The sequence below is a fragment of the Canis lupus genome, chromosome 15 (genome assembly GCF_048164855.1).
Source record: "Canis lupus baileyi chromosome 15, mCanLup2.hap1, whole genome shotgun sequence".
NCBI lineage: Eukaryota > Metazoa > Chordata > Mammalia > Carnivora > Canidae > Canis > Canis lupus.
In genome coordinates, this window is record NC_132852.1 from 17,171,839 (window position 1) to 17,190,934 (window position 19,096).

The 19,096-nt window shown below is 42.6% G+C and overlaps 1 protein-coding gene across 7 annotated transcripts in view; it reads right to left on the reverse strand.

The window, feature by feature from the left end:
• The window catches only part of FAT1 (FAT atypical cadherin 1), a 126,998-nt gene that overhangs the window by 96,994 nt on the left and 10,908 nt on the right, over positions 1 to 19,096 (reverse strand). For all 7 annotated transcript variants that reach the window (XR_012007497.1, XR_012007498.1, XM_072776080.1 and 4 more), the window contains exon 2: positions 11,942 to 15,224. Coding sequence is in view for 5 of the 7 variants with exons in the window: in XM_072776080.1 (XP_072632181.1) it covers positions 11,942 to 15,206 (3,265 nt within the window). In the remaining 2 variants the exon portion in view is untranslated. The remainder of the gene's footprint in view (positions 1 to 11,941; positions 15,225 to 19,096) is intronic.

Consider the following 19,096-nt stretch of genomic DNA (forward strand, 5'->3'; position numbering starts at 1 on the left):
GAATTTTAGAGAATCTTTTACCTAAGAATTTATGGTGGGATTGCTTTAAAAATAATTTAAAGCTAACCCAACTTTAAGATTTTATTTCTTTATTCATGAGAGACACAGAGAGGCAGAGACATAAGCAGAGGGAGAAGCAGGATCCCAGGATCCCAGGACCATGACCTGGGCTGAGGGCAGGGCAGACACTCAACCACTGAGCCACCCAGGCGTCCCAAGTTAACCCAACGTTACAGTCATTTTCCAAAAAAGTGTTTCTGCTTTCAACTAACAGAATGTCCTCAACTTATGTTAAAGAAAACATTACTTCATGAAAGATTCCAAAATTACTGTTTACAAAAAGTCATCTCCAGGGGTCAAAAAACAGACTGACTTGAAGTGATAGGAGTATCAATGTCCATAAATCACAGATGAGAACATTTTGTCACACACATATTTGTTCTGTCACTGTAAAGCTGTTTTTTTGTTTTGTTTTGTTTGTTTTTTGTAAAGCTGTTTAATGCTCCTTTTACGATGGCAGGAGAAAACTCTTTATTATAAGAGCCACCATGAACAACAGTCATTATTTTTCAAATTTTTCCTTTTGTATGGAATAAGGGACTATTTACAAAACTAAAATAGGCCAATTAAATCCCAAATGCTCTGATTTTTAAGTCCATTTAAGTAAAAAGACACTCTGTTAAGAAAGTTAACTTTATTATTAGAAGTCTAACAGGTCATTTTATCTTAATAAATAAAGGCATACTGGCTGAGCAACAGAGGGTCTCCATGGTAAACTGGCCACACAGGAGATCAGATCCTGGCCTAGAGGGCGGCTTACCTTAAAAATAGATCTACTGGGCAGTCTGGGTGGCTCAGCGGTTTAGCACCACCTTCAGCCCAGGATGTGATCCTGGAGACCCAGGATCGAGTCCCATGTCAGGCTCCTTGCAGGGAGCCTGCTTCTCCCTCTGCCTGTGTCTCTGCCTCTCTCTCTGTATCTGTCATGAATAAATAAATAAAATCTTTAAAAAAAAAAAGATATACTGAGTATTATGTGTAGTGTAATTATTTTAATTGTCTTGTACACTGACATGAGACAGGGCTATCTGATGATACAGGCTTGTAAAAAACTATTCTAAAGGCTACGGTATCACTTGTAAAGAGCCTTGAATGACAGACTGTCTTGAATCATTTTAAGCACACACACAAGTACACAGAAAAGTGGTTGCCATGTGTCTACTGTAAAGGTTGATCTACCTCACCTATAAAATAGAAATGACACCTACCGTGTAATAAGCACATTTTAGACTAAGTGGCATGAAGTGTATATAAAAATAGGCTCAGGCTATTGAGCATATTTCAAATGCATGTCACTACCACTGTCACCGTCGTCATCATCATCAGTATCATCTTTCCCCTTGCTATCTGGTCCTCCTTTATGAGAACTCCTGAGGACTGGCAGCCCTGGAAGCTCTAAAATAGAGATCCAAGGACATGGAGGTTTAGCTTTTCACAAGCCACCTGCTATTACAACCAAATTGCAAGTCTCTGAAGACAAAATATACAGCTTTTAACAGATTCTCCAAAGTTTCTGTAATACTAGAACTATTAAGAACCATCGTCTGGAAGTCTAGAAAGAGACAGGTGGTGGAGGAAAGGTTTCTCTCCATCTTATGACTACCATTATTGATACGGTACCATCAGTTTGTTTGTTGAGTAAACAAGTGCTCTGCACTGCCCTGCCTGCCTCGGTGCTAGGGAGAGGCTAGAGGAGTTACTCTGCACTCTGTCCTTTAGTTCTAGAAGACAGACAAGAAAGAGAGAATACCTGACTTGTGACAGAAGAGCATTTGCAAAGTGCCACGAGAGCAAAGACTACCTGTTTCAAGAGAGGCAATAATGGCTTGTTAGGCCAACCTAACCAGTATTCATCGAGGGCCTTTTATAGGAGTCTGGTGGTTAAAGACTTAGCATCTACCCACACAAGAAGCAGATGAATTAGAGGAAAAAGGACAAATAAACATTCATTCATTAGAGTGATACACTAATACTAGAAGAAAGCACACACGAGAAAAGAAGAATGAGCTCCATAAGGAGGACAAGGCTCGTCAGGAGAGATTTACTCTACAGAGTTAGGGTTAATAAGAGCCTATCAAGGGGTCAATGTGTCACCCAAAGGCTGGGAGATAGGACACAATGGGGCAGAGCAGGGTGGAGGGCCTGGCTCCATTTGGCTAAAGCACAGGGGATGAATGGGAGCGAAGGAAGGAGAGAACACACACAAGGGGGAGGGGGAGGAAAGTCTCCAAGGCCACAACACCCTGTGCTAAAAAGCTAGGGCTTTATGTAAGGGAGACGCCAAAGGGTTTTGATAAAGATGCGATGAGAGATGGAACACCTCTGCTTCAAGCATCATGTCTGTATGACCACAATACCCTCAAAGCACCACACTTCAAACCACATCAATCTCCATTACACCACTTAAACACCCACACACACGATTTCAAAATTCAATGGCACAAGGTCAATATGTACCATAATCCCCATCACTGGTCATATCTTTAGAATTTAATACAGGCCCTACATGAACACAGCATATTACCATCCAATTTTACTCATGAATTATTGGGACAATCTGGGGAGACAACTTAGGAAAAGAGCTTAAAATAGGGCTGGTACATAGTAAGCATTCAATTAATATGACCTGTAGTTACACAGGGATGGTGATAAAGGGAAAAAAAAAAAAAAAGCTCACTGGTGGTAAAAATATGGTTAAATAACCACAAACTAGAAAGAAATCTTTTGAAACTACAGAAATTGCTGGGTAACTTTTATCAAAAAAGGAAAAAATTAATTAGGCTGAAACTAAAAAGATTATTTAGTACCTCTCTTGGCATGTCAATCTTGAACTCTCTTCTGGGCCACCTGGATGCCTCAGTGGTTGAGTGCCTCTGGCTTAGGGTGTGATCCTGGGGTCTTGGGATTGAGTCCCACTTCGGGCTCCCTACAGGGAGCCTGCTTCTCCCTCTGCCTAAGTCTCTGCCTCTCTGTGTCTTTCATGAATAAATAAATAAAATCTTAAAAAAAAAGACTCTCTTCCAACAGGTCAGCTCCCTCAGCCACGTGGAGGCCTAACAATGCAACAGGTTCCAGACCATTATCAGATATTCTGGAGATGTCACTGTTTAACTAGCAAGGCAACTTCACTGCTAAGTCTGACCCTGGAAGCGCATATGTGAATAGTTTCCTAGACTGTCACTGCTGTTACACCGGGTAACTGCCAATTCGACAAGTACAAGCATGTGCCCTCGAAAAGGAAGCTCTCCAAGCCCATTTATTCCTAGTAACAAAGACATAAAAGACTGTGCTTCGAAGCATTATGTCTTGGGCAGCATGCACTATTTTTAACCAACATGGCTTGATTTTTTTTTTTTTTAAAGTGCCATTAAGGTAACTGCAAAGTGTACAAAATACAAGCTAATAGATAATGAAACCTTGACAAATACAGCCTTATGAATTAAAATAATCCAGAGTCAAAACTAAAGGGGAAAAATGGCCAAAAAAAAAAAAAAAATTCCAACAATAGACAAACACCCAAAGGTTTAGAATCTACTCAATTTTCATTATTGGGCAATGCAGACAATATGCTGGGGGGGAGGGGCATACCAAGCCAGATATTAACTGAGCATTAAATCTCTATCCACAGAGGCTATTCATCAAGTAATGGACACTCAAGTCTTAAAGGAGTCTTGGAACATAAAAATGGTTCCTTGCCAAGAGGGCTGAGAAGAACAAGTTCACTGGCACAAACCAGATGGCCAGTGAGGACAGATGCTGAAGCCAAGACCTCAGTAGGAGGACACTGCCAGAGAACAAGGACTACAGGGAACGTGATACAGTGGGAAGGGGGGGGGGGGGGAGCTGTACATTAACTTCAGCTATTCAGCAGGTTAAAATTGGTTTTAAAGGTTAGCCAGGACCCAAACAACCACCTAAAACATGGTTTTGATGAGAAAAGGTTCCAATTAACATCCTGTACTGTTCACAGCGGCAGCACTATTTATAAGAAGATTAGACCTTCACAACTGCAAACAGGGAAGACACTCGTCCATCTCCACTAGACAGTGAGACCCTCTGTACTCAGCATGAGTCCCTCACTACCGATCACTTCATTGGAATAATCTTAAATTGCTTAAACGTCACCCTATGTATTTCTAAAATTCTGTTCACGTCAACATGCTAAGGACCAACATGCCACCTTGAGAGGAAATGATGGAAGAAGACTGTTAGATCCAATACTATCTGGGATTCAGGTCTCCAGCCCAGCTCACCTCAACCCAGTTCAGGATCCCACTCGTAGTTTTCAGGGGCGCCTGCATGGCTTAGTCAGTTAAGTGTCTGCCCTCAGCTCAGGTCATGATCGTGGGGTCCAGGGATCAAGCCCTGCATCCAGCTCCCCGTCCTTCTACCTTCCTCTCCCACTTGTGTTGTACTCTCTTAAAGAAATAAATCAATAAATCTTCAACTAGTTGTTTTCAAATAGGCTCCCTTAGAGCATCTCTAGAACACTCTATAAAGAGTGAGAGGCAGTGAAATGTAGCCTTGGCATGCACAGTCCTGCTGGTTCTGCCAACTGGTATCCAAGAGGTCTTAGGCAAGTGACTTAGCTTCTCTGTGAACTGCCCTCATCAGCAACATGGAATTGTATCTATCTTGTAGTCATGACAATTGAATAAATTAACATATACAGGGTGCTTAAACAACACCTGGTAGTAACAGTGTCTGTCGTTTACTTTACTGACATCTTTCACCATTATTATCATAATCACTGAAAGCACACGGTCAAAGGGAGCATATTCGAAGTTGTTTTTTCTACTCCATCCCATCCAGATTCTGGCCCTCACCAACATTTAGGATGACATAAAGGCACTGCAAAGCTTCACCGCATTCTGCTTCACAGCATCATACCACCTGTATGTCAGCCTTTAGAGATTTACAACCCAACTCCTCCCCACAAGTATTCAATCAGGACTCAGAGCATTAACTTGTTAAATACCATACAAATAACTAAAGACAAGCAGATCCTGTTTTCTCTTAAAACAAAATGAACTTCCTTAGGATTCCTCATTAGACTCTATTTGCACCTTGACATCCTCCAGCTTCAGAGGAGGATCCTGTCCCCAGCAGAAATTACCAGGCCCTCCCTGCCTGGATTCGGATCCTCACATGCACAAAAGAGCAAATTTTTACTCCTAAACCCAGCAATGGCACATTATCAGAACACAATTTCTGCCAAGCCCCGATTTTCTATCTCACTGTGGCTAAGAAATTGGTTTCTTTTCTGCTCAATGTTCCTAGGAAGAGAACAGAGAGTAAGAACACCACAGCAGCTGCGGCCACACAAGGCAGGAGATGCCAACACAGAAGCCCTCTCACCAACAAATCTGTGAACTCCCTGAGTCTCTGTTCAAGCCCCTGCTGCCAGGAGTCCTCGGCCCAGGTCCAGAAGCTCCAGAAGAGGTAATGGGTCCCCGCACAGCAGACCACACTCCTCAGGATGGCCCAGCTTTCAGCCACTCTGAGACATTTTGGTCCTAACACAGAGGCCATGAATATACGATCCCTGGCATTACGGTCCCTGGCATTCTACTTCCTGTCAGGACAACAGGCCCCAGGAAGAAAACATAGGTCCCTGGTTGTATGCATAAGATCCTACTTTAAGTTGGGAGAAAGTTGTTTTTTTGGTTTTTTTTAAACTTAAGTAATTAAGATAAAAATCAAAATATTCAGACTTCCACCAAATCTGAAAGGGGCCCCAGAAACATTTTCCCTTTTGCTGAGGTCAACAATAAGGCTAACCTGGCCTGGAATTCCCTTCTAGTCCCACTACACAAATCCATTCATTCTGTGCCCCCTAATGAAGGTGAGCCGGGAGCTAGTCTCCAAATGGGTAATCCAGAAACCGTGCAATACCACTCCCTCATGATGTGAATGCAACCATGATCTCTTAAGAGAAAGGTCCCATATTTCACGAATGATGATTTATCTTGTTGCAACAGCTGTACTTCCATATTAATTCTTTGCAAGTCTTTTCACCGAAATGTAAATTTTAAATCTGAAACCACAGCTGGGATTCTAAGGGCAACATAGAATTAGTAAGTTTAGAAATTTGCTCTTATCTTAATGAAAAACATGGTCTCCCCAAATAAGTAGATGTGGAAGAGGGAAACACTTACTGGGTTGCATTATACTAACAGCCAAAAACTGAACCAAAGTACTCTAGTCTGAAGGGAAAACATACTTAATGGCATCCCCACTCCAGCACATATACATCAGGGGAATAAGGCCTCAACTATCAGCAGTTTAAAAAAAAAAAAAAAAAAAAAGATCTTTCGGCTAAGCATTTTTCTAGGCAGTTCCTTAGTTTAAAAACTAACAAGAAGCTGCACCTTTTTACTGATGCCCAAGTAATAATTAACTTGCATGTGTACCTATCAGCCAAGAACACGAAGCCGACTTTATTCCATAAATCTGGGAGAGAGATACTCCAGATTCTATTCTACTCAACATTGAAGATTATAACAAAGCTAGTTGGGCACTTATTTGCAGTGAGAATGAGGGTAAACGCTGAGAAGTATAAAGTCAGACAAATGAAAAATCTAAATGTGACATTACACACGCTTCAGAGATCCTCTACTAACATATCTGTTAAATCTGCTTTATGACGTTCTTGGTAGATTTTTCAGGAGACAAAAGGAGGGGGGTAGTAATTTTAATCAGAGCCCTAGAGATCAGCTCCCTAACAAGACCTATTTCCCAAATTGTTTCACGGAACCTCCAAACCTGAAGTGGACAAGCAATCACGTGGGCATGGATTTGTCAGAACAGTTCACCAACACCCAGAGGCCTCTCCAGGAAAAGCATGTGATACAGTAAGAGATTATCAGAGGAGTCAAATGACAATCACCCCCACGCTGCAATCCCATGTTACCTCCCTGCAAAGCCAATTAGCAAAATATGTACAAAATGCAGAGCTAACAGGACTGTACATTTGGCTGCATATTTTAGGTAGTTCATAGAATTTCTATTTAAAAAAAAAAACTAAAAAACTACTTTTCAGGGGATGTTTCACAAGTAGACTTTTTTTAAAGAAATAGACCATAAAAATAGTAAGAACTAAATTCAGATTCCTGATTATATTGTTCTATCAAAAGAACACAAATGATACACATATTTGACAATGCTGAAATAGATAAAAGACCCCCAAAACTTGTTATTCAACCAACACTACAGTTTAAAGTTAAGTCAAAAGCAAGACACGAACAGTTAGGCAGACAGGTTCTTGATCCTACACCAGCCCTTGTCACTAGAAGACAAAGTAACAGCACAAAAGAAATGGGCAATGAACAGCATATGAAGTTCCAGGAAGATGATGTTAAACCAGACCCGAGCCAGGCCATCTCCAGCCCACGCTGACTTTTAGTGTCTGGTCCTAGGAGGTCCCCACCTGTGTTCCTGGAAGCCCCCTACTTTTCTTCATCTGACAGGCACCTCTCCACATTTTCAACCTCCACTAGGAATTAGTTAGACAAGCCCCAAAAAAGAACATACCTAATTTTAGTATTTCTACTGCACAAAACATATTGACTTTTCCTGAAGGAATTCTACACTGTGATGCCAACTGTCTTGCCAAGAATCTCTAAAATAACCAGGGCTGATAATTCTAAAATAAGTAGAGATGATAATTCTACTGCCAAAAACATCTTATACCGTATATAGGACAATGTGTAAATACTATTGTATCACTATTGTATCAATTCCAAAAAACGCATAACCATTAATCTACGGTATATTAAGTATTTTTTTCTGTCAAGCCAAAGACTACAACAGATGATCAAGAAAATTTCCGACTTTTCACCTTCAAATGTCAGTATTTAGGAAGACACACACCAGTTTCTTACACACTTAACAACCCTGCAGCCCAGTCTCACTTCACCCCACACTCCCCACTAAGTTACTACGAGAAAACTCTGGCCTTGCCACTGAGCTCTGAAAACTACTACAGATTTCAGAACATGGCCTTATTTGGTCGGTTGCCTCCCCTTTTATTCTGCTAGTAAGAATATCCCAGTCTCTTAAATTTATAGACAAAAAAATACTTATTTCTAAGTGAGTCTTTGAAAAGCAACAATCGGGACGCCTGGGTGGCTTGGTCAGTTAAGCGCTGACTCTTGGCTTCAGCTGAGGTGATGAGATCAAGCCCCGCATCAGTCTCCACGTTGAGCATGGAGCCTGCTTGACGTTCTCTCTCCCTCACCCTCTACCCTTCCCCTGCTCACGTGCATGCACACACACTCTAAAAAATAATACATACGTACATAAAAAGCAACAATAAAGGGACACCTGGGTGGCTCAGTGGTTGAGCATCTGCCTTTGACTCAGGGAGAGATCCCAGGGTCCTGGGATAGAATCTCACAACAGGTTCCCTGCAGGGCACCTGTTTCTCCCTCTGCCTATTTATCTGCCTCTTTCTCTGTGTGTCTCATGAATAAATAAAATCTTAAAAAAAAAAAAGCAACAATAAAAATACTTTTCCCACTTGAAAGAAAAACCCAAAAGGCACTGCTCATATAATTAAGTCATCAGGTAATGTAAAATAAGATTGTGGTCCTATTTTTGTCTCAACTTTAACTTATACCAATTCTTTCTAGGCTTTCAAGAGCTACTTCAGAAAAGGAGGGGGGGAGTAGGAATAATTATTCTTAGGAAATTCATAAACATATGCATTATTTCAGCTGCAGTTCTTAAATTTGGGGCATTCTTCTACGTTGATGTTATACCTGAAAATTCAAATTAATATTGGAGAGGAGGACAAAATATTTATATATTCTACTCTTCAGATGAGCGACTATAAGAAAATAGTGTGACCAACAGGAGCCAGTAAACTATAACTTAAATATCTGGCTATAAAACCCACCTGCATCCCCAGGGGTGTGCACCTAATCACAGGTGGTCCACCAGAGACCCACCCTAAGCACCAACCCTAGTCATGTCCCCACCATGCAGTCCCATTCCTGCTCCAATGAGATGCAAGAAAGGTATGGTGGAGCCAGGAGAAATTCGCCAAACTGCAAGCACAGGTGCATGCTGGTGGGAAAGGAAATGCTCGCCCAGAGGTGGTTCATAAAACAGCTACAGCAGATGATAAAAAAAACTTCCCGCTCTGCTTGAAGAAGTTGGAGGGGTAAACAGTATCTCTGCTACTAAAGAACTATGTTCACAAACCAAGGAACGGGGGGGGATCTGCTTTGGCAATGCTGAAGCACAGGCATACCTGGCTGTGAACACTTCCACCGTTCCAGACCATACTGACACCGCCCAGCAACTGGCATGCCCACAGTCCGACCAGTTCAGGACAACTGGCGGAAGCTCTGCCCACACAACCTGTGGACAGCAAATACTACCTGCTACCGGAGACCAGGATGATGGTGATGCTCTGGATCTCTTGAAGAATTCAGAACAAGCGAAGTAAAATGGGTCAACTTCTAAAGAAGACAGAACCTGAAGAAGTTACTGGCAACTGTTATATTATACTAGCACTTCCTTTTTAAAATGTTGTTCAGGGATCCGATAAAATTTACAGCTCTTAAGATTTTTAAGCCCAAGCTCCTTGGACATGGTTTTCAGTTTTTGCTCAGATACAATTCATTCTTTGCAGCTAATTAAGCTGAAGAAGACTGGGAATAAAGTTTGGAACAAGGTTAATAAAGTTCTCTACCTAGTATATGGTTTTATTTTTTATGGCACGGACAATGTACGCAGAAAGCAAAGTTATTTTATAGAAAGCTAATAGTGACATGTCATATGGCTGATAATCTGATGAAATCTGATTAAAGATTTTAAATAGCAGTAAAATGTAAAAAAATAAAAAATAAACAGAAATCTGGTATTGGGATACCTGGGTGGCTCAGCAGTTGAGCATCTGCCTCCGTCTCAGGGCATGATCCCAGGTCTGGGGATCAAGTCCCACATGGGGCTCCCTGTGCGGAGCCTGCTTCTTCCCCCTTCCTGTGTCTCTGCTTCTCTGTGTCTCTCATGAATAAATAAATTTTTTTAAAAAAGAAATCTGGTATTTTATACATTAATTATACTGAAATTAAAAAATAAACTAAAGACAAATAAGTATCTAGAAACTTAAAAAAAAGAATTGAAAAATAAAATCTGGTATTTTAGGTGAAAGGTATATAATCCATTGATACATCTATATACCATGCTACTAGTATATAACTCATTAGAAAAAAAAATCCCATGGATAAACAAAAGTACATTAAAAATATTATAGCCTCTAAAATGACTCATTTCTAGGATAATAATGTTTCTTGTACTTTATGCATGTTAGATATACACATGGTTGGTGGGGTGGGTATTAACTAAAGAATTTATTTGTGGGATTACTGAACATAAACTTAAAAAGTTTCAACGTATTAAGAAAAGCATCTTTTTTAGAATGGATATAGTCATAAAGGAAATACCAATGAGATTAAAAAACTGAACTCTATGGCAGTTAATCTAGCACTGTGATTACCACCCACAGTTTCCTTCTTTTCCACTACCATTCTCAGAGGGCAGCACTTTCAAACCCAAATTAATCATTAATTTACTCAATCCTCCAACATTTAATGAGCAGCTTCTACATGCCTGGTACCTTCTTGCTAGAACTGAGGACAGTAAACCCATGAGCTAAAAGCCTGTCCTGAAAGGTGGTTTGGGGCTGAACTGCATCCCCCAAAATTCATGCATTCAGGTCCCAATCATCTCTATCTCAGAACATGACTTGGAGATAAGGACTTAAAAGAGAGAAATAAAATGAGCTCATTAGGGTGGTCCCTAATCCAACAGGACTGTTGTCCTTTTGAGAAGAGATGAGGACACACACATACACAGGGACGATGGTGTGAAGACACAGGGAGAAGACAAACCAAGGAGAAAAGGCTCAGAGAAAACCATGCCAACACTTCCAGCCTCCAGAACTGTGAGAAGAGCAATGTCTGTGGTTGAAGCCACCCGGTCTGTGGGGAGGAGACTGACACAGAACTGTAATATCCATGAAAAGCAGCTAAATTAGAGATGTGCAGGAGGTGCGAAACAATACACACTCTGGCATAAACCAGCTGTCTTGGGTGTTCTGGCTTGAGGCTCGTATTCCAGGTGGAAGAGAATCCTAACAAAGCATTCCTACCACTTCCAAGACATGAACAGACCCTACCGCATGTTGGGCAGCTCTGTCAGGTTATTTCACTTTATCTCGCATTTATCCTGCAGCCATTCTGAGCGTCCCCATCTGACCCAGGAAGTCGGTTTCCATATGAGAATTAACCTGTCAAGATCACCCCACGAGCAACCGAAAGGGCCAAGTCCCTTCAACACTGCCCTACCCTACATCTGCCTCTCAACGAAACCTGGAGGGGCTCCCACGGAAAGCAGCCCACACCCGGGAAGGTTTAGCAGAGGGTCCTCTCTGTGCACTGCATCATCTCGCAGGTGTTCAATAATCTCTGCAAGGCACGCCAGGTAGTGGCAGGGGCTGTTGTAAGTCTTGCAAACACACTAGCTTGCAAAGCTCTGGAATGCTTTCTCAAAGTTACAGCAAAACCACAGTGATGCTGCTGATAATACAGAGCACAAACTTAAAAGATCAGTATCACTGGTGACGATTTCAACTTCCTCCAGTGTGTTTTTGTTTTTTTTTTTAAACCCATTTTATCTCAAGTCATTCAAGTTCCTCTGATTCCAAACTCACTGCTTACAACACACAGAGCCACCTGGAAAAGCAGAAAAAGCATGCCTGTGCACTTCCACGTTGAGCCCGGACACAGGCCGAAAGGGAACAGTAAGTAAAGCAGCTAGCGCCAGGCAGACATTCACTTTAGGAAAACCAGAGTAATAAGAATATATTTACCGGTTTCTTCATCTATTTTGAAAACACCAACCCCGGAACCATCTCTAATGGAATAGCGGATCTCCCCGTCTCTTCCTGTGTCCTCATCACGAGCAGATACTGTCATTACCGAGGAACCAACTGGGACATCTTCTTTCACTACACCCTTTTCCACGAAGCTGGAAAACACTGGTGGGTGTAAGTTCTCATTCACGTCAATGACCTCAACTTCCACATAGCAAGTGGAAGACAGAGAAACCGGCTTCCCTTTGTCTTTGGCCCTCACGGTGAGATTATACACTTGCTTCTTCTCAAAGTCCAAATGCTGCACAATTCTGACGGCTCCACTGAGTTTATCCACATCAAAGTGTCCTTCTCCGTGGTCCAGAAGACTGTATCTCACTTGGCTGGACTGACCTAAGTCAGGATCATAGGCCTCCAACCACATGATTATGGTTCCTTCTGGAAGGTCCTCCCGAACTTTCACACGGTAATTAGGTGGAATGAATTTAGGTGGGTTGTCATTAACATCCTCCAATGATACTTTCAAAAGCACAGTGGAAAGCAACTGGGGCTCTTCTCTGGCTTGATCCCTGGCCTCAATCTTCAAGTAATGCACCTGCTGTACTTCTCGATCCAAAGGGTACACGATTTTAACAACGCCGGTCATGCTGTCAATGGAAAATTTATCTGTGTCTGTCAGAATAGAGTAGGTCACATGTCCATTTGGCCCTAAATCTTTATCTGTGGCTTCAACCTGGATGATTTCACTATTAATCTCTTTGTCTTCGCTCACTTCCACAAAATAGCTCTCCTGTAAAAACTCCGGGGGATTATCATTGGCATCCAGAACTCTGATGTCTATGAGACGCCAAGCGGCCTTCTGTGGTATACCAAGGTCAGACACTGTAATGTTCAGGGTGTACTTGTCCGTCGTTTCACGGTCAAGTGGCGATAAGATTTTTAGCATTCCGGTTTCCATGTCAATAATGAAGCAACTATCCTCATTTCCTCCAGAAATAGCATAGACCAGTTTTCCATTGAAGCCAGTGTCAAGGTCAGTGGCATTCAGGACAATTATGTTGGAACCCACTGGATGGTTTTCCTTTACCTCGATGCCAGTTGGAAGGGAACTTCTGAACTGTGGGGTGTGCGCATTGACAGAGTGGGAATCAAAGAAAACATCCTCGACCTCTCCCTGACTGTGTAACTTATTGGCCTGCAGGAGCTTCTCCGCCAGCATTTTGGCAACGCCAGTCTCTTCACACTGCAAGTGGACTGGCTTGCGGCTGGCGGCCACCGTGAGGTTGATGTATAACGGCGTGGCAAAATTCTCTCCATCTGTAGCTGTGATCCTCAGGCTGTGAAAGGACACCCTGGTCCCCAAGCCTTCCAGGAGCGACTGCTTCAGGGACAGCACCCCAGAGTTGGGGTTTAAGCTAAACAGATCCAGTTCATTTCCAGCTTCAATCTGGTATCGGACCAACTGAAGTTCATCGGCATCGATGGCAGAAACGGTAGTTATTTGCTCCCCCACACCTAGATCCCTGGGGATCGTTCCCTCACAGTTGATTTTCTCAAACAAGGGCGTGTTGTCATTCAAGTTATTGAGGGTCACTGTGGCAAGGACTTCGACTTCCCGGCGGTACGGCAAGCCCCAGTCGGATGCCCGGATCCTCAGAGTATAAACTCGAGGCATGAGCTCATAGTCCAAGTTTTCTGAAGTACTCACAGCACCGGTGAAATGGTCAATGACGAATGGCACGTGATTTAAATTGGCAATACTGTAAGTCACATACCCGTTCTCCCCCTCATCGGGGTCTACGGCACTCACACTCATGACAGCCGTACCAATGGGCACATTCTCATCAAAAGAGGCTTTGTAAGCGGTCTGGGTAAATTCAGGGGGATTGCTATTTGCACTTAAGACTTTAACCAAGACTCTGGTGGAGGCTCTTCTGTCACTGGTTGTCACTTCCAACTCAAAATGGGACGCCTGCTGTCTTTTAACTGGTTCTAAAATGGAAATGAGACCGGTGTTGTGATTTAAACCGAATTTAGCTTTTCCAGGTGTACTTTTAAAAACATACCTCAGATGAGAATAACTGGGTGTGGCCTTCACCATGACCACGGGTGTATGAGAAGGAGCAAATTCACTGATTTCCACTCTATAAACATCCTTTTCAAACTTGACAGGGCCGGCTTTGAACTGTGGAGAAGCCACATGAATTACTTTGACAGAAGAGAACTGGGGAGGAGTTCCTTTGTCTTTAGCCTGCAGTGTCAGATTGTAGCCGAAAGGATGACTGTCCCAATCAACGCCGCCAACTGCTTTGACTTTATATTCTTTACTCCCCGGAGAGGACCTCACCGTTTTAAACTGCTGAAGGAGGTCACCGGCCACGATGGTTAAGGAAGCTATTTCCCCATTGGGACCCTGATCGCAGTCATCCACTGTTACGATTGCATACGTTGGGTCCTTGTCCAGTTCTGATGGTGACAACGTCACGGCTGTTATCACGGGAGCACATCCATTGGCCTGTTCCACATGAACGGTCAGCTTGGCCATGCTGCTGATACCACTGCTACCATACAATTTCATCCCACGGTCCACAGCCAGAATTTCCATTTCATAGAGCTTGGTCTCTGCGTAATCAAGTCTACCAGTTAAAACTACTGTGCCACTGGTTGGGTGAATGGCAAACATGTCTGTTCGGTCTTTGAAACTATAGTAAAACTCTCCATTGGTTCCTATGTCTGCATCTGTGGCACTGACTCTTGCAATACTGGTCCTTATGGCTGTGTTTTCGGGTAAGGAAACACTGTACGAGGTGGGTGAGAAGAGAGGTCTCAAGTCATTTGTATCCAGCACTTGCACCCTGACCTTGGCTCGTGCTTCAGCATTAGTATTTTTTTCAACTGCTTTGACTATCAAGGTGTAATGGTCTTTCACTTCTCTATTAAGAATAGCTGTATTTCCTCCTTTGGTCCTTATTCTTAAGAAGCAAAAGTCTCCAAGAACATACTCTTCAGCTTTGAAAAGGTTTTCATTGTCTCCAGAAACAATTTTGTACCTTAACTCCCACGATGGATCTGTAAGGTAAATACCCATCTTCACAGGATGCCCAACATAGGTTTTGGCTGCGGAGTTTTCATGCACGGTGACATTGTACTGGAAGTGTGTAAACTGGAGAGGGATCTGGGCAAGTGATGGGCTTCCGTCACCATCTCCAAAATGCTGCAGGAGGAGGAGCAGAAGATAAAGCAAGTCCAGGGATCTCCCCATTGCTTAACTCTCAGGAGCCTAAAGCAAAAGAAAGAAAGAAGAATCATGACCTCAAAGAAATAAAACAAAACTGAAAATCTGTTTTGTTAGTTTGCTTGGGACCTCACGTTTTAATAAAGTATTGTATGTCTGTATGGAATATAAATAAATGCAGTAGTTTTTAGGATTTTTTTTCCTGTTTCCCAAGTATCAATATCTCGAACACCTCTGTATTTACTAAGTTTAGGTAAAATCTTTTCTCATACTTTGATGACTCAAAGAATCTTAAGGAGCATCAGATCAAAGCCTGCCAACTCTAACAACTAAGTTGTATTCTTAGACTTAAATCTTCAAGGCAAACATAACCAATTGTTAACAAAGGGAGATAACAAACATGTTTTAGGTTTACCTATATGTAATAAATACCGGAGAGCCCACAAATTTAATGCCACTAAAGTATCCTAAGCCCAAGAAGCTTTGAACAATTAATTTGGAATAACAAAAACTCTGAAAGGTGATTTCATCTGACCTCCCACAATGACATTCTGCAATCCCATTTCAAAATTCATCCTGAAATATTTTTTTTTAAGATTTTATTTATTTATTCATGAGAGAAAGAGAGAGAGAGAGGCGCAGAGACACAAGCAGAGGGAGAAGCAAAGCAGGCTCCACGCAGGGAGCCCAATGCGGGACTTGATCTTGGGTCTCCAGGATCACACCGTGGGCTGAAGGCAGCGCTAAACTGCTGAGCTACCCGGGCTGCCCTGAAATTATTTCTTTGTAAGAGTAATTAAGTTCACTCCCTACAAAATGTAAGGGTTTACGGTCTCATTTAGCACCACGTAACTACTTAAAGATATTAAAATAATTATAAAATAATTAACAACACTTTGATCCTGAGGTCACTTCTAAACCAACAGGAGTCCAAAAAGAGCCCATTTACAAATGGAAAAACAGCAGCTTAATGTCAAGCAGAACTTTTCCTAAGTCAGCAAAGCAAATCTCAGCAACCACATCAATGTTTTATCCCCCACTGCTGTCAACAACCAGTGTTCACAACTGAATACAAGACACACACATACATACACAGCTAAGGTGTCTAAGCTAACACATGGAGAGGGCCAATCAACGCAACAAGGCAGTAGGCCCTGTGGGAAGGTCAGAGGGTACAAGAGAAGGTAAGGGAGCATTTAAGAAAGGGTTGCCTTTCAAGTGGGAAGCAGGCGGTCCACTGGGCTGGCCTGCCGGGTGAGCAGGACAATTATTTTCAGATCAACTGTTCCTCTAAATACCTACAAATTCACCCTACAAATCAACAGAGCCTCACAAAACATCCCCAGTACACTCAGTAGAGGACAGCATTGCACCTCGGCAAAGTAACTCCCAAATGAGTATTCATAGAATATAAGTCCCACCCAACGGTGAAAGCAGCCAGGACACTGGAGGGCTGGTTTCAAGGCCAGCTGAAATTAGCACCCCAGCATTAATTTACTGTATCCTAACTGCGCCACTGCCAACTTTGCCCCATTAGTCATTTCATGAAGGGGGGGGTGGAGCCCTGATACACACGAAGCAATAAGAAGCCTAATAGATACTAAATCATACCCCAGTTGGGCACCTTAACTTGTTCGTTAGCTATCTTGCCGTGTCCTCAACAGATAAAGTCAGGAAATTACAAAGACTTTTGACCTCCAGGAGAACAATTATCATTTAAACAAAATAAGAAACCAGTTTTCTCCCCAAACAATCTCTTCAGTTGTTCAACAGTTCTAATATTCAGGGCAATTTTAACTATGTAATGATCAAATAATTTTGTCAAAACAAGGGAAAACTTCAATTCAACCTACAGGTATAGGGAATGTGCGACAAGACAGACCATGTAAGGTACAAAGAACTAATGACTATTTCCTGATCCCGAGGCATTTATAAACTAGGAACAAAATACACGTATATATGGACAGAAAATGCTTTTAAGAACACTTAAGCTGACGTTAAACACGCATTGTCTTTTGTTTTACTAGACTTATTAGTGCTACCTTTAGAACAGAGTATTATGCAGGGTTCTACAGCAAGCAGTTTAAATATTGTGGCTTAATTCTACATATAAAATATTATGCAGCCACTAAAAAGAACAAGACAGCACTCTGTACATTGCTATGTAGACATGTCCAGATAGGTTAACTGGCAAAATGAAACTGATCCCATTTATGTTTGTAAAAAGGGAGGGGAGATGGAATTGTGTGCACGGTACGTACATGAAAGGGCTGAAAAATGAACACAAAAACTCTAGACGGATAAAAAAGTAAACCATCAACAGTGGTTACTGCAGAATAGGCAGCTGAGGGAATGTTCATGCTACATCTTCACTGTCCTATCTGAATTTTTTCAGCAAAGGTGCATGTTATCTGTATCAATCATTCACTCCCCTCACCAATTATTTGACTCATTCAAGGAGCATTTAATGAATACCTGCCATGTGCTAGAAATAGTTCTAGATGCTGGGGATACAATAGTGAGCCAAACTGGCAACAAATCCTCATGGAAGACACGTTTCCTGGTGAGAAACAAGCATGTCGCATGCTGAGGATGAGACAGAGAGGAGAAAAATAAAGCAGGACAAGGGACTGTGGTCAGGAATCTGAAGGGAAAGAGAGAACCCTAAATTCAAAAGGCCCAGGGCACATTTTAGATTTTAGAATGTTCAGTATTATCCTGCTCTCTACCCATTAAAACCCCCTGAGAAGCAAGAGACAGAGAAACAGCAGGGACCACTGTGGCTGGGGTACAGTGAGGGCAAGGGGAGAGCTATACAGGGAGGATTTTTTCCATAAATTTTTAATTTTAGAAGTATTTCCAATTTATAGAAAAGTTATGGAGATAGTTTCCCCTGTTGTTCATAGCTCGATTATGGTACACGCCTTACTAGTGAACGAAGTGAACGAGCACTGATGCACTGTGATAAACCAGTTAGAAGATTATTGCAATAATTGAGGTGACAGGCCTCGGTGGCTCAGCCCAGAAAGGCTAGTGCTGGAGGTACAGAGCAGCAGTTGATTTCTAGATCTATTCCAAGATTTGTGGATGACTTGAAGGGGCAGAGGGGGCAGGGGAGGGAGTGAGGGGAGAAGAGAGAGACAGAAAGAGAGAGAGAGAGAAGGAAAACAGGTATCAAGATTCCAAGGACCCTGTGCTGAGCAAGGGAAAGGAGCTGCCAGGCTCTCGGAGAGGAACAGGATCTAGATATTAAGAGCAGGAGTTCAGTTTTGGAAAGGTCAGGTGGAAATGCCCACTGTTACCCAAGCAATGACTTCGAGTGGGCAGTGAGATGTGTGGGTGAGGTCCGGCGTGCAGACCCAAATTTGAGATTTGCCCATAATAAATACAGATTTTATTTGAAGCCATAAAACTGAGTAAGACCGAGGGAGAGAACACAGATCAAAAAGAAAACTAAGCACAGATCCCTGATGGTCTCCAAGAACTGGAGGACAGAGGAGTTGATTAAGAACCAGCCCAAGAGACAGGACACAGTCACTGACACAGAAGCTCTGAACAGTGGCGTGGGAAAGACAATCGGTCCATCAATCTTTGAATAGCTGAAGCCTAACATCATTACACGGAAATGACCCTGAAATACTGGCTGGTACCACTGCTACGCACACTGCTGGCTGGCCCCGGAGGCCTTCACCCTGCCCCAACCTCCCCCCCCACACACACCCCTAAGCCCTGCCCAAGGGAAAGGCCCAGCACTCCGCAGCACCGTAACTGTTCTCTCCCCACAGCATCTCAGCCACTGGGCAGGGCCACAGCAGGACCCACTCTTCTCTCTGGACTACCCCCTGTGGGACCACACTCATCACAGAAACCCTTCGAACCCTGGAATGGACTCTGCAAACCTGGCTGATGGAATGCCA